At 39.0% G+C, this 23147-nt stretch overlaps 1 protein-coding gene across 2 annotated transcripts in view; it reads left to right on the top strand.

The window, feature by feature from the left end:
• The first annotated feature begins 5612 nt into the window (after nucleotides 1–5612).
• The window catches only part of LOC126176971 (uncharacterized), a 46189-nt gene continuing 28654 nt past the window's right edge, over nucleotides 5613–23147 (top strand). Inside the window, exon 1 of one of the 2 annotated variants that reach the window (XM_049924189.1) lies at nucleotides 5613–5688. In XM_049924189.1, the coding sequence (XP_049780146.1) occupies nucleotides 5661–5688 (28 nt within the window). In that variant the 5' untranslated portion in view covers nucleotides 5613–5660. Of the gene's footprint in view, nucleotides 5689–5708; nucleotides 5926–23147 lie in introns of those variants that run through there. The other variant, XM_049924188.1, reaches the window with a different exon arrangement.

Genomic DNA, 23147 nt, shown 5'->3' with positions numbered 1-23147 from the left:
GGATTCCCTTACAAGATAAACAATCGCAGTACTTAAACAATGCGATTAACAAAGTGTTGTGCATATAAAGAACCACATATATGGATAACGACTTTAGATCTATTATGGGAACTATAGCCTCATGAACAAATGTAACATGCCCCCTTATATTTCTCATGAGTGCGGTGGTAACCGATACAAGGATTGCCATATCACTGCCAACCAACGGGGATAATGATGTGTGCTCATCAATAACTATGCTTTTTCCCTGTAGATGGCCACAGTGGTTCGATCTAGTTGGCTGAAGGAGTAGATTAACAGATTATGTCGTTACTGTTTTTCCGTTTTCTAATGGTTGACATGTCGTTATCAGTATCGCCTTACTCGATATATGGCGGCCTTTATATTTTTCGGGCAAACTTACATTGCTAATAGTTCTTTCAACGAATATTTTAGGCCATTAGAATGTAAGTTTGCTGCATTGAGCAGATGATCTGTGATCGTTCATATTTGTTCACATAACTACCGTATGATATAGTAGAGTATGTTGTGTTGTTCTCTTCCTGATGATTATTTATGTCACATTACATCAAGTGACGTCTATTTATTCTACAATTTTAACTTTTGATTTTATAAATGGTTTTGTATCTCCTTATATGTATTAACTTTTAAAGAAAATATGTATTTTGTCAAATCTGATGCAACTGCCAATTTTGGCACCTAAACTGAGCCATTCTTATTCAAAAGAGTGGTTATTAGATGGTAAATGGTTTTCGCTGTGTAGAGTTGGTTTTACATATTTTGAGTATGCTGCTCATGTTGTTTTGCGTTTGACTTTTGAGCACCTGTTTTGTTACTGGTGGTTAGTGATGTAGCAATCCTTGTATTAGTTACCCTTATACTCATGAGAAATATAAGGACGCATGGTACATTTGTTCATGAGGCTATAGTTCGCATAGTAGATCTAAATTCGTTATCCACATGTATGGTTCTTTATATGCGCAACAGTTTGTTAGTCACATTACTTAAGTAATACTTTGTTTATCTCATACTTAGCATCTGATTCTTTGCAAGTTTCGCAAAAAACTTTTTCGGTAGATGCTTCATATTCTAGCCATGTATATTTGATCAACGAAGACTTCTGAAACAATCTTCCCTTAGTGAATTGTCCAGGTTTCGGCTGCGAATGGTTTTCACCTTAAGACAATGAAGCAATTGGTGACACAATAATTGTTGGTGTTGACTTGCAGTATCATCAACTTCCAAGTGTGCCTTTTTGGTAACAGATTTATCCATTGCAAACTTAATTCACAATACACTAAGACACTAAAGTAAACGAATAAAATATAGTCGTATAAAATAGTCCACTAGACACTAAAGTCAGAACACTAAACACATCTGCAGTGTGCAATGAATGAAAGTATCCATACTGAACGACTGTGACAGCAGGGTGGGCTTTAGATAGCATGTCGTTGTAGTGTCTCAAAGCGTCAAGGCGAGACGAGGTTGAGGTTCCAGGCACTTCTGCTCCACTCCTTTTGATGTCACCACGGCCACAGCACTGGCCCACCGGCGCCAGACTTTACCTCAAGGTTCATGCATAGGAACAAATTCTGACTGTGCCGACAGCACCATGGCACTGTCATGATTCACACCACTCATTTTAATTAACCTGCTTACTACTGTAATAATTACTTGTTTTAAGTCGTTATTGAATGTATTTTAAAAGGTAACTATCGTCAAACAAGGTAAATAAAAAATTCCAACATAATTTTGTGATTTTACAAAGCATAATATAACTAATAATTTTCTTAAATACTCCCCCCTCAAACGAACTTTTGATGGGGCTTGGGCCCCCTCAGGCCCCATGGAGTCGGCGCTGTGTAAGGATCACAGATGTGCAAAACAACGTAAAAAAGAGTGTAGATACGAAAAATGCTGTTACATAGTACAGAAATGGAATTTCGCTTACTATACAAGGAGCTCAAGGAAGAGGAATCTGCATTTTATTAGTGTTTTACAAAGTCAAAGCACCAGTTTGTTTCCTTTGCTACGTCTATATGCACCCAGAATTACCCAAAGGAACTGCTATCACTTCCTGTGAAAAACTGGTTTCTTTAAGGTCCAGTTGTGTCCAGTGCAAATTGTCGTGCAATAGCCACAGCTCCCTCAAACCTTTCCCTTCAAGATTTATCGGTTTTCTTTAAACCTTGTATCTGGTTTCAAATACTTCCAATGTCTTTCTTGTACTGGGATTAGCTAGTGAAACCACTTACACATTGACCACTGACACTTGCAAAACTCTTTCATACATAGTCACAGGAAGTACTTAACAAAAAATAAGCCTGCCACAAACACATATTTAAACAAACAACCCTAATACATTGCTTGGTGCATATTTCATAGAAAAGCATTTTCCAATGTTGCAGTGTCTGAAGGTCCATTTCTTTGTGAGACATTATAAATCCCTGCCAACATACAAGTAAATTCCACTTACTTATCGGTCTGATTCTACCCAGTACTTTTATCTCTTCAAATTGCAGCCACATTGCAACACTTTTAATTGTAAAATATTAAGTATCGTATTAGTATGTATACAATACTGCTTTATAAATGTAGTAGAGGGCAAGTAATTTAGACACTAACATTGTACAGTTCAGACTGCTGCCTCACTGCTTCAATTAATCTTTCATCATTTATTATGAAATTTTAAATTGCAACAGAAGAAATAACAAAACGAAACAGTTTATAACAAACAATAAAAATGACAAAGAACTGATACCAGCCACAAAAACCATGATGAAACAAAATATGGAGACCTGTGCATGGTCGTATATTAGGAAGAATTGAGCTTGGCGGTCATGTGATCAGTAACAGATGGGTGATGTCAGTCATCAAAACATTCTTCCCAAGAAAGAAATTACAACGAAATTCAGGCCTTTAGTTGTCTACAAGCGTTGATAAATATCAATGGGGACAGTTGAAAACGTGTGCTCCAACCGGGACTCGAACCCAGGACCTCTTGCTTCAGCCCCTGTAGGTCTTGTATCACTCAAATTTATTTTCAAGCCTTCTTTCTGTTCCATTAACTCCCCACTACTCTACTTTGCTTTCATCAGCGGTTAAAAGTCTTGTTTAATGGATGTCTGTACTGAAACACTTAGCACTACTTAGCGCCCTCCATCTCAATCACCTCCCACCTCCTTACAATCGTCCTTCACCTCCCCCTCAATGCTAGCTTTATCCTGCCCTGGCATTCTACTTTTTAATCTTACAAAGCTGCTCAACAATGAGTAAAAAGCTTTGTGGTTTTGTTTTTGATGACTTCTTCGATGCACCGTCTTCTGCTGTTGCTGCTGCTGTGTGTGTCTGCCTAGATGACTACTTTGCTACTTCCATGACCATTCTTCTCCGTTCAGCTCTCGTCATCTGCTTTGTGCAACGCTTTGGCACATGTCTCCAGCTCTTGTTGTCCTCTTCATGTGGCTCTTTGGCGCATATTGCCAACTTCCACCGGCTGCAACATCTGCACCCTTCACAACTTTTTATGCAAAGCATACACCCATATCAGCTACTACATAAGCCTTTCAACTGCCACAGCTTCCAACAACACATGCGTATGCTACCCTAACTTGCCACTCCGCTGCTGCACTCTATTACTGGTCACTAGACACTTTTAATATTCTCCTTTTACCTAATGCCAAACTACCATCAAACAATTATGTTACACGTTTCTTCTTTTCTGATGACTAATTACTCATTTCTAATGTTCCTGTTTTCACGTTATCCAGACATCTAAGGCACCATATTTGTAACATTGCATCATGTCCTGCTCTCTTAAGGAGAACACCCTACTCCTACCTGTCGGCAAAAACAAAATAAAACCTAACATTAGTTTTTTATTAGGGCAAGCAATGAATGACAATCCCTACGTGACAGTATACCTAGACCACTTTGACTGATTTGGTATAGTAAGCAATAGCTTTGAGGCTTGTGTGGCAGGTCCTATCTATGGCATTAGCAGTACAGTCAGCCTCCACATTTTCACGACCTTTAAACAACCTTGCCTGCAGTACAGCTACTCATGCATTGTTCATCATCACGTTAATTCTGCCTCTCTACAAAAGTGTAAAACTGATGCATGGAAGTGAAAGTTTGCCATTGCTAAAGAAAATGACAAAGTTCTGGTAAAAATGAAGTAAATTCTTGAGGTGCGTTGACCTCTATAAAACCTTTTTACAAAGTTTCCCAGAAATCACCACTTTCGTGCTGCATGACTCTGAATCCGTTATGATGGCAGATGTGTGGTTATGCCCATGTGTGTGACGCTTACCGCACTGGTGCAACATCCATTCCTGTTCCAATTTGTAATGAATTGTTCACAATTAGTATAATCCCATTTGTGCCATTGAGGCTAATGGTCTTTTCGCCAAACAGGTCTTTCTTATACAATCACAGAATCTTTTCCAAAGGGACAATATGGAACTACACAGTCTCGCTCCATAAAAGTCCCGCAATTTACGTTAGTAGCGATGTTAACCAATATGCTATCGTCTACTTCTGCTTGACTACAAAAGAAAGGTACAGCAGCTGACTTACCATGACCGACACGATCCCTGTTGTTGAGAAGAATAAGCTTTAGTAAGTGAACTGCGTCCGTCTATGCCTCTATCATTGTCTCTGTCCAAATTACAACCTATGTACACATTACTTCACAGTCTCTGGTTCTGTTTGAATAAAACGGAAAGCTTATTTACAAGGTTTGGGATAGCGACGCTGACACCCATCCTTCCCGTTTTCCCCTAGAATTCCAAGTCCTAACAATGGCGTTCCTGCCACCCTTCCTTGTCTCTGCCCAGCCATCTTTTTCGTGAAATTGAACGTGCTCATGCTTAACTCGTTCTTACTGACGCCCTAGCACTCGCATCACGGAATTCTGTCTTAGTATTAATTTTTAGAACTGTTTTCTGCTTTACTTTAACTGTTTACCGACACAACTATTTTGTCTTTGCCGGAGGGCACTGGTAGAACCAGTCCATCTTTCTCAATGTGGAGGGTTGTCAACCTATAGGTAAGCGTTTTGAGCTTTTGACCTCCTCTTCGCGGTCCCTGTGGGAATATCTCTCGGTTATTCACTTAAACCTGCTTTTCGAAACTTTGTTAGGAGGCTTTCCTTGTGTCTGGCAGCTTCCTTGGGCTTTTCATTCTGCAACGGTATGCACGAGTGTTTTGTAAGCAGTCTCATTTGTAGACGTTCTCTTTAATAACATGTGGAGCTTTACAAAACCTGAAATTATTTTCATTTTCAATTTAAGTCCATATTTTTCAAAGGTTGCGCTCTCTAATCGCAAACTTTCTATTCCGACGATTGAATTCTTTCATAAGCGTTGTACTTCTCTTGCAGAAAAAGACGTATGGCACCTTAAGTCAAACTCACCACAGTAACTGTTATCAGAAACGATACTCTTGCGGCAGTGAGACGGTCCAGGTCCATTCAATATTCGATGCACATCCTTGAAAACTTGTGAAACACTTTCATCACTTCTCACACCGCGAAATCCATTTTTGTATACTTCCGCCACGAGCGATCATATTCCCATGAGCATACTACAGAGTTAAACATCGAGAGATCATTCGTGGCAGAGATACCTATCGTTCGGAAGTGTGCTGAATTTGCGCAGATGGTGTTAAGTTGGCGAGTGTGTAAATGTAAATATGAAGTTGTTTGTTTTTGAAAGTGTGTGGAAATGCGGGTTCTATGTTTTCGTTGTAATTTAAGTGATTGGTGGAATCGTAATTGTGAAATTTTGATGATTTTTTTAAAAATATGAAACCCAATTACAGAGCATTAAGTAATATTCATGAGTCACATTGGAACAAAACGGAACCACGATAGGATTGTAGCAGCACATCAGCTTTTGTGTTGTGTTCTGTCGGTACTGTCAGGTATTAAGTTAATCAAGCAGTGATAGACTATAGGTGCGAAGATCTAACTTTGTCCCGGTATTCTGTATGACGTTATCTACCTATATACACCCAGCTCGTTCACGTTAAGTTTTTATGAAATTCGTTTGTGTTTCGTAAGTTGATAATTCTCATTAATGGTATGCTAGTGAGTCTCTTGCGTAGCTTCCTGAGCCCAGAGAAAATTTATAACGTGGGAAGGGACAAACAGCCTATGTTTCCCATACTCTTTAGCTTTCAATCAAGAATAGGCCTATTTATATGGTATGAGGAGTGATTGCCTAAAGACTAATTACTGAGCAAAAAGGCAAAATGGAATTTGGGTATCTGTGCTAGCTGCGTATTAAAACTATTGAGTTCTCCGAAGATACTGAAAAGAAAACAATCTCGAGACGTCTAACATAGGCCTATACATATAAATATTTTTTTTGTGCGCTTAAGTATCTTGAATCAGTGCATTGAGAAAGGGTGAAGAACTCGTCAGTGATTGGAATTAAACAGAAATTTTACGTTGCTTATCGTTTAGTGTTTTTTCTTCGACTTGGATGTTGCACAACTGGTTACGTTTTGATTTTTCCATTTGCATCGGTTTTTTTTTTTTTTTTTTTTTAACCATTAATGTCGAAAAGTAATTTATAATCCACTCTCACAAGAAGCAATAACAGCTTGTCATTTATATTCCAAGTGAAGGTCATGGTACCCAACCAAGACTTGTGCTGTTATCATGGCACCAATAATAAAGCCAGGGAACCTAACTAGTTTGAATTTGTTGGACTTTAATTTTTGACAACTGTTACATATATATATATTTCGAAATTAGGAGAGACCAGTGTATTACTGACCGAGAGCAGAGCTAATAATATGGATCAAAACTGTGATCATTTTTTACATTTTTTTGAGGATAGGAAATCAATAGCAAATTTATTTTGCTGTTCCTTTGTAAAATCTAACTAGTTTGTCAACAGACCTACTCATAATAGGATGTAGAATTTTTAGATGCTTTTCATTTATTTGTTACATATATTGTATACTTGACACTTCATTTGTCTATTAAAACTTTTATTGGAATCACATACATTTTACAGTGAGACCAAGTCAAAGTAAACAATAAGGATGACATTATGGTTGTATTATGAAAAGAAGGGGCAGATAATCAGTTATTAGTATCTCACTTAGACAGTGAACTGACATCTCTTAGTTCCACTACAATGGGCAAAGTATAGTCAGGTTGTAAATCATGGCCTGGAGAATTACATGCCTAGTAAGTGGATTAAGGATGGAAAAACTCATCGCTGTTTAATAATGAGATACAGAAACTGCTGAGGAAGCAGAGGCTGTTGCACTCTTGGTCCAAACGAGAATGCACAAATGGCAACAAGCAAAAGTTTGTAGATATTCATGTGTCTGTGAAAAGGTCGATGCGCGAAGCATACAACTGATACCGCTGTCATACCTTAGCAGAAGATCTAGCAGAGAACCTGAGCAAAATTCTGGTCCTATGTAAAATCTCTTAGTGGGTCTAAGGCTTCCATCCAGTCACTTGTTGCACAGTCTAGTGCTGCAGTTGGAGATAGCAAAATGAAAGCCAAAGTTATAAATTTCACGTTCAAATAATCATTTGTTCAGGAGAATAGTACAAACATACCATTGCTTGACCATCAGACTGACTCCCTTATAAACGACATCTGCGGCGTAGAGAAACAGCTGAAGGAGTTGAAAACATATTAAGTCGCCTTGCTGGATGAAATCCCAATTAGGTGTTTTGAAGAGTACTCTACAGCATTGGCCCCTTACTTAGCTTGCATTAGTCGAGAATGTTTCGCCCCCCCTGCAAGGTCCCAAATGACTGGAAAAAACCGCGGGTGACTCCTGTGTATAAGAAGGGCAGAGGAATGGCACCACAAAAATACAAATCAATATCCCTAAGGTATAATCCATATCACTTCAGGCAGGGGGGCTACCTTCATAGATTCGGATGTTATTGAATTTAGCATATGTTAAAATTCAGGATTAAATAGGAAATGTGTATTTTTTTGTTTTCTCCAAAAAAATTCGTGTCCTGAGATACAGACCTCCAAAGATGACACTGCGAACACAATTTTGAAGCTGTGAATTTTGGAAAAAAAATTTAAATGCTGTATCTCTGTAACAGTTCTAGATACTTTGTTAGAGTTTTTTATTTTAAAAGATAACTGATTTATGATTACAATGGTATCCTCCATTTGGACATATCAGTCAAAGTGCTTTTATTGTTACCTTTTGTTTTTTTTATAATTTACAGAAAAAAACCTTTTTTCAAAAATGCCAATCCAGAAAAGTAAGAATTTTTTTCTGTTGATTAGTACCATGTAGTACTACATTCTATGTAAAGGAGAGCTTCCACTTTTTAATTTGGACAGTTTTTATTTTAAAAAATATTTTTTAACTTTCATGGGTAATGTATGTCTTAACTGAAGTTGTTTCTTACTAATTTCGTTGTTACAAAGTTTATTTCTATTGTCTTTGTTGCAGTTACTTCTTATTACTGTCTTTGTTGCAGTTATTTCTTTTCACTTTCATTGTTGCAGATATTTCTTACACTTTCTTGTAGTTTCTTGTCTGTTTCTTTGTCATGCTTGTTCATTGCAGGTTTCTATATGGTAGTTGTTCAGTGCAAATTTGTTTACTGAAGAGGCTTCTAAGAAATTTCAGACCATCCAATGAGTTCTGCGTTTTTATGAGGAATTTGCCTGTTGACGCAGTTGCAGTGTGTTTTGTGAAAAGGACTGTTTGAAATGCCTTCTGATTGGGGCCACAGGAGAGTGAAGTGTGCTGACTATTTGCATATCCATAAAAAAAGTGATATATAAGACAAACAAAAATACAGACTCTATACAGGTTGGAAATAAGTGTTCTCATATGACGACAGTTTCCAAGCGAAGATTTTTCCAGTGACGACTTTTCGTGTTCTAAATGTTTTGACAGAATAACAACAATGATAGTATCTGAAGAAGGTGAAGCCTCCCATGGTGCAAATGATGCAGATTTTGCATCAGTAGAGGTAGAATTAAATACCTTGCATCAGTCGAGTCAGAATTAGCTGTTAGTCCTGTTGAGAAACCGTGGTCAGTGAAGTCGAGTCATGAGCTATATGCATCAAGAAAGTACAGAGAAATTACTAAAAGTATGGATGAATACACTACAGCAAAACTGACCACACTCTTCAAAGTAGGCTAGAAATTCCATCTTCAGAAGAAAATTAACCAAAGCACCCTTGCATCTCTTGCCAGGAATTTTTCACGAATATCAATTCAGCTGTTAAATATTGTGCATCCTACAGTGAAAAGGCGCAAGATTTAATTGTTATCCCAGAGGCATTTTCAAAGAAAACAATTTGAACCATGTTCCATCAGTATCAAAGTTCATGGTAGACAAATCAAGAAATGTGAGGTCTGTAGAAGGAGTCTTTGGAAGACCAGATTCCTATTATGTTCATCCTGTAGAAGCAGCTCAAGTTCAAATAGTGCAGTCATTTTATCTGGAAGATAAGTGGGACTATTCTCGCCAGAGTGCCAACAAAAAAGACATCATAACTGTAACAGCTGAAGATCAAAAACATGTGAAAGTGAAGAGGTACATGACTCGCAGTATTAAAGAAACTTTTGCAATTTATAAGAGTGACTATACGACTTCACATATTGGAAGATCAAAATTTTACGCACTTTGACCTAAGTGGATAGTTCCACACCCACCTAGAGATGCCTGTTTATATGTGCACTGCGCAAAATTTGAACTTAGTGTGGTAACTCAGAAGAAATTACTGGAGAATATGAGATATGGCACCTGGACTGAGCATGTGAAGTCATTACTAGTTTGAGATAAAGCGAGAGACTTGTTTGTTTCTAGGATGTGGTGACTGCTCTGGAAAGGGAGGACTGTCTTAACAGACACTTGGCCTGGAAGAAGTAGCAGATAACTCTGCAGAAATTACATATGCGACACGGGAGGAAAATAAACTAATTACGAAAAATATTGCCTTTGTCAGATTCATTGATGAACTTCGTAAATGGTCAGCGAAAGCAGTAACACACCAGCATCTGAAGAACTTTGCAACAGCAGCACATTGCTGAAGTGAAAGGGAGTCTACAGGCTGAAGAACTAGTGTTTCACTGTGATTTTGGTAAGAACATGTCTGTAATTCACCCGTAAGAAGTACAAGGGTGTCATTGGAGTAATGATCAGGTTTTAATTTTTACAGGAGTGACATATTTTCAAAACAAGACCACAAGTGTTGCCGTTATAAGTGATGACAGCACATTCTTTGCTAGCAATGCCCAAAATTATTCAACTGCAAACAGGGGCAGGGAAGATCATCAGTACTTCTGATGGTGTCGTAGTCATTTTAAAAATCATTACCAGCTGTTTGAATTGAGTAAGTCACTTGTGCCAACTGACTGGGTATACGGTGCTATTGGTCAAGGAAGGGACCTTGTGATGGTGTAGGAGGCCTGCTGAAGCACCATGCTACAACACACAATCTTTCCAGACCAAATACAGCTGTGATTAAGAACGCTGAGGATTTTATGAGAGTCGTGAAATCTTCCACATCCGCATCCCTCATTCTTTTGTCCATTGAGGAAATCGTAGAATTCTGTGAGCAGAAAAAAGAAGAATGATCCAAACAAACTACTCCTGTGAAAGGAATGCAGAAGACATATTTTTGCACTAAAAGTGATGGGTGAACTCATATTGCACGCACTTTAAAGAGCAAGAAAGAAGAAATATCATTTGTTTGGCCGACACCTCAGAAACAGCAGGATAATATTCAGATTCACAACCAGAGAAGGGGGATGTTTGTGGCATATGTGTATGACCGTGACTGGTGGATTGCAGAGATTATTGACATCAATTATGAGTTAAACGAAACAGTAGTGAACTTTATGGTATCACATGGACCAGCTGCAGGGTATAGGTTTCCAGCAGAAGGACAGTAACAGTGCCACCAGTGCTCACTTCCTATTCACAATGTTTTGAAGATTGTTAGTGCTCCAGTTCCTATTGGTTCAACAGGAAGGCATCTCTCTATATCAAAGAAAGATACTGAAGCAGTGGAACACATTTTTAGTTCATTGATTGGCTAATTTCAGTACAAAACAGAATGCACAGGAGTTATATAAATTGAAACCTTTAAGTCTTTGGACCTTTCACATACATTTTCGAACCATTTAAAATACTTTTCGAGTCTCTTACTCATCTTTCAAAACTAAAACTATGTTAAATAATTCTAGATTTTTATTAGCCTGTTATGTGATAACGTGGTAATAAAATAGGTTTTACATGTCATAATGGTATGCACAGTGTTATCTTTAGAGGGCTGTTTCTCAGAGCAGAAATTTTTTTGGAGAAAACAAAAAAAATACATGCTCCTTACTTAGTCCTTCATTTTAACATTCAATAACATCCAGGACTATGAAGGTAGATTTTTTCCCAGCCTGCCTGAATTGATATGGACTATGCTGTAACATTGATTTGCTGCATAATCTTTGAACATATTCTCTGTTTCAATATAATGAATTTTCTTGGAACTGAAAGCTTATGACCACAAATCAGCATGGTTTCAGAGAGATCCACATGTGAAACTCAGCTTGCCCTTTTCTCGCATGATACACTGGAAACTATGGATGAAAGGCAATAGCGAGACTCCATATATCTAGATTTCCAGGAAGTGTCTGACACGGTGCCCTATTGCAAGCTTATAAAGAGGGTATGAGTGTATGGAATAGGTTTACAGATATGTGAGTGACTCCAGGACTTCCTAAGTTATAGAATCCAGTAACTTGTTCTCGGCGGCTAGTGTTTATCAGGCACAATGATATCATCAGGAGTACCCCAGGGAGGTTTGATGTGATGGGACCACTATTATTCACTGTATATGTTGTGATTTGGTGGACAGGGTGGACAGCAATCTGTGGTTCTTTGCTGGTGATGCTGTGGTGTATGATAAAGTGTCAAGTTGAGAGACTGTGGGAGGATACGAGGTAACTTAGACAAGATTTCTAGTTAGTGTGAAGTATGCCACCTAGCTCTAAATGTAGACAAACATAAGTTAATGTGAAAGAGTAGGTAAAGCAAACTGTAATCTTCAGATACAGCATTAGTAGTGTCCTGCTTGATACAGTCACATCATTTAAATATCTGAGCATTATGTTGCAAAGCGATATGAAATTGAATGAGCATGTGAGGCTTGTGGTAGGCAATACGAATGGTTGTCTTCAGTTTTTTGGGAGAATTCTAGGAAAGTGTGGTTCATTTGTAAAGGACGCTAGTGTGATGTATTCGTACATGGCGTAGTGCTTGAGTGTTTGGGATCCATACCAGGCCGAATTAAAGGAAGACATTGAAGCAATTCAGAGGTGGGCCACTAGGTTTGTTACTGATAGTTTTGAACAACACACAAGTGTTACAGAGGAGCTTCAGTAACACAGGTGGGAATCCTAGAGGGAAGGCGACATTCACACTGTTGAGAAAATTTAGAGAACCAGCATTTGAAGCTGACCGCAGAACATTCCTACTGCCACCAAGATACATTTAGTGTAAGCATTGCAAAGGAAAGGTACAAGAAATTAGGGCTCATACAGAACCATATTCACAGTTGTTTTTTCTTCTTTCTGTTTCCAAGTTATGGTACGAGGTACCCTCAGCCACACAATGTAAGGTGAATTGCAGAGTATTGATTTAGATATAGATGAAAGTTACAGATTTCACTTCTTTATTTATTTATTTGTTGACCAGTTTTGGGCAGGGACCCATTTTCAAATCATTCAGATAAAAAGATGGTATTTCCGAAAATACAAGAATCATATAAAAATATTGTAGAATACAAATGAACAGTTTCAGCACATCAAGCACAGTTATGTGTATACACTGCAACTGTTCATTTGCCTTCCATGATATGTATATATTTTTGATATGATTCTTGTATTTCTGAAATACCATTTTTACCATCTGGATGATTTGGAAATGGGCTCCAGCTGGGAACCAGTCACCAAGTAAATAAAAAAGTGAAATTTATAACTTAGGCCGGTTTTCCCTTGTACTGTACATTGGAAGAGTTTGTGGCAGTTTGTTAGTGAGTTATTTTAATGTTGGCAGTTATGGGCAATAGATTCATTTTTGGATATGGAATTATTAGTGCAGTCTGCTGTTTATGGTTGGAGATTTACTTTTATGTTTTATTTTTTTTTTAGTTATAGATGCAACAATGAAGTTCATGAGTAGGTCGATGTATGCCGCAATGACAGACAACATTTTGACTGTGATTAAATTGCTACAGTTATTTGGTTTAATTGCCAAGTATGTGAAGTGTTGCTTTCGTGGAGAAGGCATCACATTGATCAAAGTTGCTCACCTTGGACCATGAACAAGTATATGTGGTGATGTCTGCTGAATAGAGTATCTAGAGGGGCTTTGGTTTGAAAACTCTAGGCTGGCCATTCACGAGATTGCGTCATCAACATTTTTGCAATTGCTAGTTTACTAGATTTATTTGTTGGCTTATTTTGTTTGGTAAGTATGTTTTTATTTTTTTATTATATATGTATGGATGTGTGTTCATACTCATAATTGTATGTTTCTTATACATCAAGATTTGGTGTTAATCTGATTTTTTGTGAATTTTTTCATTGTGTTGTTGGTAATTATGCTGAATTGTGATTGGTGGCAGTTGTGAAGGTTTTACCTACACTGGTGAAGTTAGGTTTTTAATATTAGTTATATTCATGAGTTTTGGTTTTGTGGTCCTGTGGACTTAGTTTCAGCTATGTAGGTCAAGTGAAGTGTTACATACCTTGCTCAATGTGACAAGTTGTGTGTGGCTTTTTGGTATCATAGATTTAATTTGAGGTGTATAAGTTAAGTGAAAATTCTGGTACAAAGTTTTGGATTTATGTGTGGTTTCATGGTATTGTGGACATCGCTTGAACTGTATAGGTTGAATGAAATTTCCGATACCAGTTCTTATTCAAGCTTTTTGAATTGTGGTTTTCGTGATTGCTGAGGATTTCATTTGTTTTATTTTTGCATTAATAAATTTTTTGGTATGTCTTCATTATTAGAATTGTTATATATTTAGTTTGTTCCTGCCCAAATGTCCAAATTTTCACAGTTGTACCTTTAGTTTCATGTTATTTCTGAAATTAAATATGTTTCATATTATTTTGTTCCCCCTTCTGTGTAATGAGTGACATCATGGTTACCATATTGTATAAGCTTGAAACAGAGGTGTCTCTTCTGTTTTGCCAAGGAGTTTAAATTTTTCTTGTAGAAAATACTACTGTACAGCTCTGTAGTGGATCTGTATCTTTTAATGTTTACTGTGTTTTGCTTAATTCTACTTTTCTTTTACCTCTTAGAGAGCTTAAGATTCCAAAATGCACAAGAAATGTAAATCTCAGCAGTGACCAACTTGTTCATTAGCATGTAGAGATACTTTGCAGTAAAGTTTCCTCACTTTTGTGTGATAGTGGGTAAAATGGCTATGAAGATAAACAATCTTGCCAATGGGGATTACAGTTGATGATTGAATGTCTCTTTAAATTTGAACATATTATGTTAGGCTTTACCATGACTGTTATTGATTTCGAATGAAACAACATGTTTGCTGTTACCAGTCTCGGTTTGCTTGTATCTACACCATGTTTTGAAGGTTTAAACCTCCATCATCAAGTGGATTTACAAGTCATAACACAACACACCCGTCGTACTAACACAGATCCACCATAATGATGAAGGTTTAAACTTTCAAAACCTGCTGTGGATGTAAACATACAGTGACTGGTGACACAGACTTGTTGTTCATTCAATTCAGTGTCTCATTTGGATATGCATACTGTGGTTGATATTCAGTGTGAACTATGTGACGTTTCTGTACAGACTGTCAGTAATGAGTGAAAGAAAAATGAGGTAGGTGTTGTGCACTCAAGGAAGACAGTATCAAGTTGTACAGTGCAGAGACAGTTTAAAGATACTGTGTCATGGAAGCTTGATTTTGGTAGTGATTGAGATCCCAGGAGGACAACTGTTAGATCTGGGTCACCAAACTAATGCAATGTAATTCTTAATGCAAATTGCACCTGAAGGCATGAGGTGTAGGCTCAATGCAGTCACACTGTATTAGACCTGAAACCTACTGGATTGTTGTTGGGATGTGCTGATGTGTGGAACCAGTGTATGTAAGAGCAGACATAATGTGCCTGGGACAATTGCAATAGCTGTTGAAAAATTATAACAGATTTTAATTTCAGTCATATTTGTGATTTAACACTAGTAATTACTGGTTTTCAAACAATGGAAAGACCAGATAGGTATATTAACAATCTAGGAAAAGACAGATTGCTACTTACCATAAAGAAGACACTCAAGTAGCAGACAGGCACAATTAAAAGACACTTACATGTAGCTTTTGGCCAGTCTTCATCAGTTAAAGCGAGAGAGAGAGAGAGAGAGAGAGAGAGAGAGAGAGAGAGAGAGAGAGACACACACACACACACACACACACACACACACACACACACACACACAAGCACACCTTATTTACACATGACCACCAACTCTAGCATCCATGGCATTCTGCCCCGAGATGCTGCAGTTGGTGGTCACGTATCTGTGAGGTGTGGTTGCTTGTGTGTCTCTCTTTTTACTGATGAATGCTGTGCCAAAAGCTATATGTAAGTGTCTTTTAATTGTGCCTGTCTGCAACTTGATGTGTCTTCGTTATGTTAAGTAGCAATCTGTCTTTTCCTATATTGTTAATTTCTGGTTTTAGTCATTACAGGTGCTTGCCTTGAGGTATGACGCGAACAAAAGAAGGTGTTGGCAGCTGCTGGCTCCACACAGCCATTAAGAGCAGTGACATGTTTTGTAGCAAGACGTTACATGTTTTACATCTACATACGTATTCTGCAAGCCACCATACCGTGCATGTCAGAGGGTACCCTGTACTGCTACTAATCATTTCCTTTCCTGTTCCACTCGCAAATAGAGTGAGGAAAAATACTGTCTGTACATCTCCATATGAATGCTAATTTCTCGTATCTTACCTTTGTGCTCCTTACACAAAAATTATATTGGTGGCAGTAGGATCGTTCTGCAGTCAACTTCAAATGCTGATTCTCTAAGTTTTGTGAATAGTGTTTCTTGAAAAGAACATTGTCTTCCCTCTAGGGATTCCTGTTTGAGCTCCCGAAGCATCTTTCGTAGCACTTGTATGTTGTTTGAGCCTTCTAGTAACAAATCTAGCAAGCCCACCTCTGAATTGCTTCGATGTCTTCCTTTAATCTGATCTGGTGCAGATCGCAAATACTTAAGTGGTACTGAAGAACAGGTCGCACTAGCGTCCTATATGTGGTCTCCTTTACAGTTGAACCAAACTGTCCTAAAATTCTCCCAGTAAACTGAAGTCGACTATTCCGAACATTACAGGTTTAGTTTTCCTACTCATCTGCATGAGATTACATATTCCTACATTTAGAGCCACGTGCCATTCATCACACCAGCTAGAAGTTTTGTCTAAGTCAAGTTATATCCTCCTGCAGTCACTCAAGTTTGACACCTACCTATACACTGCAGCATCATCAGCAATCAAGCTGCAATTACTGTCTGCCAGATCATTTATGTATATAGCGAATAATAGCAGTCCTGTCATACATCTCGGGATGCACTTGACGATATCCTTATCCCTGAATAACGCTCGGCGCTGAGGACAACATACTGGATTCTATATCTGAAGAAGTCTTTGAGCCACTCACATGTCTGTGATTTCCATATGCTCATACCTTCTTTAAGAACCTGCAGTGGGGCACCATGTCAAATGCATTCCGGAAATCTAGAAATATGGGTCTGCGCATTGCCCTTCATCCACAGCTTGTAGTATATCTTGTGAGAAAAGGGCAAGCTGAGTTTCACACGAGTGATGCTTTCTGTAACCATGCTGATTCATGGACATAGGCTTTTCGGTCTTTAGGAAACTTTTTATAGCTTAATTCAGAAAATTTTCTAGAATTCTGCGCCATACCAATGTCAAGGATATTGGTCTGTAATTTTGCGGGTCCTGTCTTTTACGCTTCTTATATACAGAAAAGCTTCTGAAACTTGAGGCAATGGAGTATTTTCACTTTCTCTTATCATTCTAGGTGCTATTTATTTTGAGACATGGCTTCTCTTTATGTGACACATTTGTTGGTTACACAAATATGCAATGAAATTATCACCTTTCAGCCTAACTTATACCTCAGGTTATGCCACAGAACAGTCTTATCATCACAACCTTCATTCAGAGTAAGTATCCACGAATCAACAATGAAGACGAGAATTTTTTCAATTTCGTCTCTTAAATATACAGCCTCTTTTCTTGCCTCTCATTAATTACTTGAAATTGTGTCCCACTGGCTACGTGAACCTGACACATTGCTAGTCTCAAAGCAATAGTGAAAAACCACTGTGACTGGCGCTGTCCCCGATCGAGACTTTAGTGTTGTGATTCAGATATGCTCACTGAACTTGAATGGGAATATTTGGAAGCAAGACAATATTGTTTTTGCAAAACGATATCCGGTAACATCATAGAACTGGTATTCAAAAGAGACTGTGTGCAACTGCTACTGCCATCTTGCATTTGAACCATGAGAATAAGATAGAAGAAATTCTGCCACTCAATATGTGAGTGGATTAAGAATAGAACTCACTGACATTGGAACAAAGTGCCCTCTGCTGTACACTGTGCAATGGCTTGTGAGGTATATATGTAGATGTAGGGTTATCCTCTATACATGACCAGTTTTCATGCATCCCAGTCCATTTTAGTGGCTTGAAATTGTAACAGCGTAAATTACTCCAATATCAACAGTATTTTTAGGTATTCATTCCATTCCAGTGAATTACATTTTCATTGCAGATACATTCCTGCAATTAAGTAGACCTAAAGTATTCTGTAACAATAGAAGTTTTCCAGGGAAAGAAAAAATGGAAGATTAGGGTTTGATGTTCTGTTGACAGTGAAGCCATGAGATGGAGCACAAACTTGAGTTGGAGTAGGATTGGAAAGTAAATCAGTTTTGTCCTTTTCGAGAAGACTGTCATGGCATTTGCCTTACGTGATTTTGGAGTACCACAGGAAACTGGGATCTAGCTGGCTGGACAGAACCTCCATCCTCCCAAGTGCGAATTCAGTGTGTTGACAGCATGTCACCGTAGTTGATAGGAAGAGGTTTCAAATTGCATTTTAAATCTTGCTTTTTCTCATTAAAAACATTAATTTATTGTGGGAGTTTGTTGAAAGTGTGTCCTGTAGAGTGCTGCACACTTACTTAATGGCAGTTAAGCATGTACTCATTATACTAGAATATTCCAGTTTTGGTTTTCCAGATTGGGTGCTGCTGTTCCTTTTATCCAAGTTCATAATGGCAGTCACAGATGTCATAAGTAGATCTCCTGTTCTGTTATTGTGAGAATCCCCACATTATTAAATAGTGGCTACATTAGCTTTGTGAATTATGACCAACTTGTAGACCAGAAATATTTATTCTACCTGAATCAATTTGCATTTTCCTATCTAGCATCAAATAATGGAAGCAGAAAAAGTAAACAAGTTCCTTTAAGGAATTTAATTTTGAGAACACCACAGACTTCAATGTACGAGGGCTAGTGATAAAGTGTTAACTGTTACCTCAAGAAAAAAGAAAATATAAGAACTGCACCCATGAAACGTGGTGGTGGTGGTGGTGGTTGTGGTGGTGGTGGTAGTAGTAGTAGTAGCAGTAGTAGCAATACTTTTCTGTACATTCACCATCAGTGCAACACACTTTCCCTGTGATGAGTGACTTAATGGACATTGTAGAAGTCTGCATTTTAATTTTGGATTTTCAGGAATCATTCCACCTCGAAAATCACATTCTCATCATTCTGGAAATGCCTGCTACACAATAGTTTCTTCAACTAAAGAAACAGGAAGAAGACACTCGGTATCATGTTAGGAGAATAGTTGCAAATTCTTTAGCCCTCTGCAGAATGTAATGAGACATTATCATGGATCATACACCGTCCCTTCGACATTTCGTCCATAATCTTGTCAGGAGATTTTCATAGTACGCATTTGTGGCAGTTTGCCTCTTTTGGGTTAAAAGCACTCTTAATCACCTTTTCCAGTGATGGCTGAATCTTTGCTTTTTTGGCTGTGATGAATCCACATGCTTCCAGTGGTTACTTTGTTCCCTTGTTGTCATCGTGATTTTGCAGATAAAAAGTTATCTAGATTGACCTGACATAGCTGCCTCTATTCCACAGGCTCTTTGGAAAGATGTGAGCAGTCACAGAACCCAGTACGTGACCACCTTTGCTGTCTTAAAAATGTTCTATAATATGTTGAAAACTAGCCCGTGACTGCTTTTCACTTTTACCACTATTGCTTCAATTCTGATGTGGTGGCCTTTGAGCACTAGGGTCTGACAGTCATTGTGATTACTGATTCTTCACAGAGAGATGGTCTGCCACCTCATTCTTCATCATTCACACTTGTTTGACTGCACTGGAAGTATCTGAACTACTTAATCATTGTATCATATGACGATGCGTAGTTGCCATCAACTCAACATGAGGTGTTGCAGTGTTGTTTACATCTAAATGGAGAAAACAAATAACCAGACAATATTCAGTGTTATGTGTGGATTGCGTCATTTTGTTTTGACTCCTCTAGTGGCATTCTACAGTGCTTTGGCATGGAGGATTTGTTCTACCCCTATACAAACATCTTTTTTGTGGCATCTAGTTTTGTTTTGTATTGATCATCATCTGTTTGATCATAGCTATCCTTCTGTTATGGCATCTCTTTGGTGGTGCTCATATCATTGTTGCTATTTCTGTATTCAGGTAACTCCTTAGTGGGCCTTGTGTAGTTCGCTGGACTCCATTCTACCTTGGAAACATCTGACGTTGTTGACTAATATCAAATTTGGTTTCTCTGAATCTGTAAGTTGGAATGTCAGTTACTAGACACTGTCATAGATGGTTGGAAGATCCAGATGGGTATCAGGGAAGTAGAAATTGATGACTGTAATTAATTCAGGAGCAAAGGAGCCCACTGCTTAAATAGTAGAAACATTGAGTTGTCAGCTGGCACACAAAAAAGAAGGAAAACTTTGCTAGAATCCTTTCTGTGCTGCTATGTTGTACCAGATTAACCCACAGTACTGGGATTGTAGTTCAGCATGTGGAATCTGGTGAAGGAATGGGTGGAGGGAGAAAGAGGCCAAAGGAGGGGATGGAGAGGGCATCATTGGAGCTCAGAGGGAGGCAGCAGGTGTATTGCAGGGGAAAGGGTGAGGGAGGAGCACAAGCTAAGAATGCATCAAATGGACACCAGAACCGATGAGTTTGTCCAGTGCATGATGATGTGGATTGGGAAGGGGATCAGGACAGAGGAAAGGGAAGCTGTTGGACAGGGTGTGTGTGCAGTGCATTAACGGAGATTGAGGCAAGAAGGATTACTGGAGCAAAGACGTGCTGTAAGGATAACTCGCAGCTGTAAGATCAGGAAAGTTGGTGTTAGAGAGAAGGATGCAGATGGCACAGGTTGTGAAATGGCCATTGAACTCAAGTGTGCTGTGTTCAGCGGTGTGTTGTACCACCTGGCCACAGTTTGGCAGTGGCCATTCATTCTGGTGTACTGTGGATTGGTGGTCGTGCCCAGATAAAATTATGTGCAGGAATTACCTTAGGGCTGGGATATGGATGGTTGCTTTCACAGGTGGCCCTGCATATGAGGGAATAGGATAAGCCTATGATAGTACTAGAGTGGCATCTGCTGGGTGGGCAAATCGGGTAGGTCTTGCACCTGGATTGTCCACAAGGATATGACTTCTGTGGCAAGTGGTTTGGAGTGGCAGAGGAATGGATCAGGATGTTCTGCAAATTTGGTGGTTGGTGGGATATCGTTTTAGGAGGGTTTGGAAGTTTTGAGGGTAGGATGTCCCTTGTTTCCGGGCATGCAGACAGATAGTTGAAGCTCTGGTTAAGCAAGTGGTTCAGTTGCTCCCATATGCGATGATATTGTGTGATGAGAAGTGCACTTATTTTTAGCTGGTTGTTGAGGATGGTGGGAATATTATGGTTGCGTGAGGTTATGGCACAGGAAATTTGTTTACAGAGAAGGTTTGGGGGCTAGTACCTCTCTGTGGAGGCCTTTGTGAGACCTTCAGCATACTGGGCAAAGGGATCCTTGTCACTGCAGATATACCGTCCACAGTTGGCTGGGCTAAATAGGTGTGGAAGGGGTAAATGCCTTGAAATGCAGATACTGTGGGCTTGATATGGACAGAGATATGGATGAAGTCGTCATGAGGTGGAGTTCAGTGGCCAGGGGGGTGGCACATTTGTCTGAGAAGGACCCCTGGTGCAGCAGATAGGAAAGAATGTGTGGAGATTGTGGAAGAATGAAGAAAGCCCTGGGTCCAGATCATAAAAGTATCATCAGTGAACCTGAACCAGAGAAGGGCTTTCGGGTTTCAAGAGGCTGGGAAGGTTCCTGTGTATGATTAGTTAACAGGTTGGAATAGGAGGGTGCCATGCAGGTGCCCATAACTGTGCCACATTTCTGTTTATATATTTTCTTGTGCGTGAGGATGTAATTGAGAAGGTGAATTAAGGAATGAGGTAGTGGGAGGCTGTTGGGAGAGGTAGTGTTTGATAACAGCAAGGCTATGGTCATGAAGCATGTTTGCGTGTTGGGAGGTGGCCTAAATGGACGAATAGGGATTCAGGTGGTAATGGGATGGGGATGGTCAAGAGTCAGCAAGGGAAGTGGTTTGTACAAGAGCAGATCAAATATAAACAGAATTTTATTTTTTATTTAAATTCATTTATTGAAAAACTCAAAGCAATTATAATTTATTTTTCCACATAGTCTCCTGCTTGGAAATGCATTTGTCCCAGCATATGGGCAGCTTTTTGATGCCCTCATCATAAAAAGAACTTTGTCGTGCCACTAGCCAGTTGCACACAAAGTATTCCACAGTCTCTTCATCTTCAAATCGTCGCCCTCCTAGAGCTTCTTTAAGCAGTCCAAATAAATGGAAATTGCAGGGTAATAAGTCCGGGCTGTAAGGAGGATGATCGAGTGTAGTCCAGTGTAGCTTGGAGACAGTTAGAGCTGCAGTATGGGGTCACTCATTGTCGTGGAGGAGGATGACCTGTCGAATCGATTGGTCTTGTCTTTTGTGGCGATATGCAACTCTTGCCTTTTTCAACAGTGCGCAGTAGTAAACAGCATTGCTTGTGCGTAGCTCATGCAAAAAATTGATTAGCAAAATGCCTCGCTGATTGAAAAAAATGATTGAAAGAACCTTGCCAGCTGACAGTTGAATCTTGGCTTTCACTGGTGCTGCCTCCTTTCCTCCGTCACTCCTTACTGGCTATTTGGATTCTGGAGTGTAGTGGTGAACGTGTGTTTCGTCGCAGGTGACTATCCGACTCAAAAATGCATCATCTTCTTCCGCAAATCTTGCTGTAAGCCTCTGACAGACCTCCAGATGTCTCAACTTCAGATTTTCGGTGAAAAGTTTATGGACCTATCTGGAACATACTTTACGGAATGGTAGGTTGTTTGTGATGATTGCTTGACAGCTCCCATAACTGATTCTGACTTTTTGTGCAATTTCTGATACTCTTGCCCGTCAATCGTCATCAGTAATGTCTTTAACCTCACAAATGTTTATGTCTGTAATGCTAGTCCGAGTATGGCAGTCGTGTTTCTGATGTTTCAAATGTTTTGTCCTTCTTTGAACTTTTTATCCAAGCAAACACATGCATCATTGATAATGTTTCATCACTGAACTGTGCAGTCAATCTTCGGCAAATTTCCGGTGCTGTAACTCCTTTACAAGCAAGAAATTTGATAAATATGCGTTGTGCAATGCAGGGGTGCGCCTGTTGCTCAGACATCATGAGCGTTACTGACGAAACAGCAGGAAATATCTAACAGCATGCTCTCCTCATTTCTAACAGTCCCACCTAAGCATAGCAGACGTGCGGGGCCAGTCCTACCAGCTGTTGATGTTCGAGAACAAGAATCCCATTTACATTTGGTCCTCCCTCACATATATGAGAGGCTAGGATATGGGAAATTGGTTGGAGGTATTGGTCAACAAGAGCAGAGATTCTTTCAGTAGGAAAACAGT

The sequence above is a fragment of the Schistocerca cancellata genome, chromosome 3 (assembly GCF_023864275.1).
Source record: "Schistocerca cancellata isolate TAMUIC-IGC-003103 chromosome 3, iqSchCanc2.1, whole genome shotgun sequence".
NCBI classification, from domain to species: Eukaryota; Metazoa; Arthropoda; class Insecta; order Orthoptera; family Acrididae; genus Schistocerca; species Schistocerca cancellata.
Note: the sequence above shows the minus strand (reverse complement) of the source record. Positions and strands in the feature narration are given on the sequence as shown.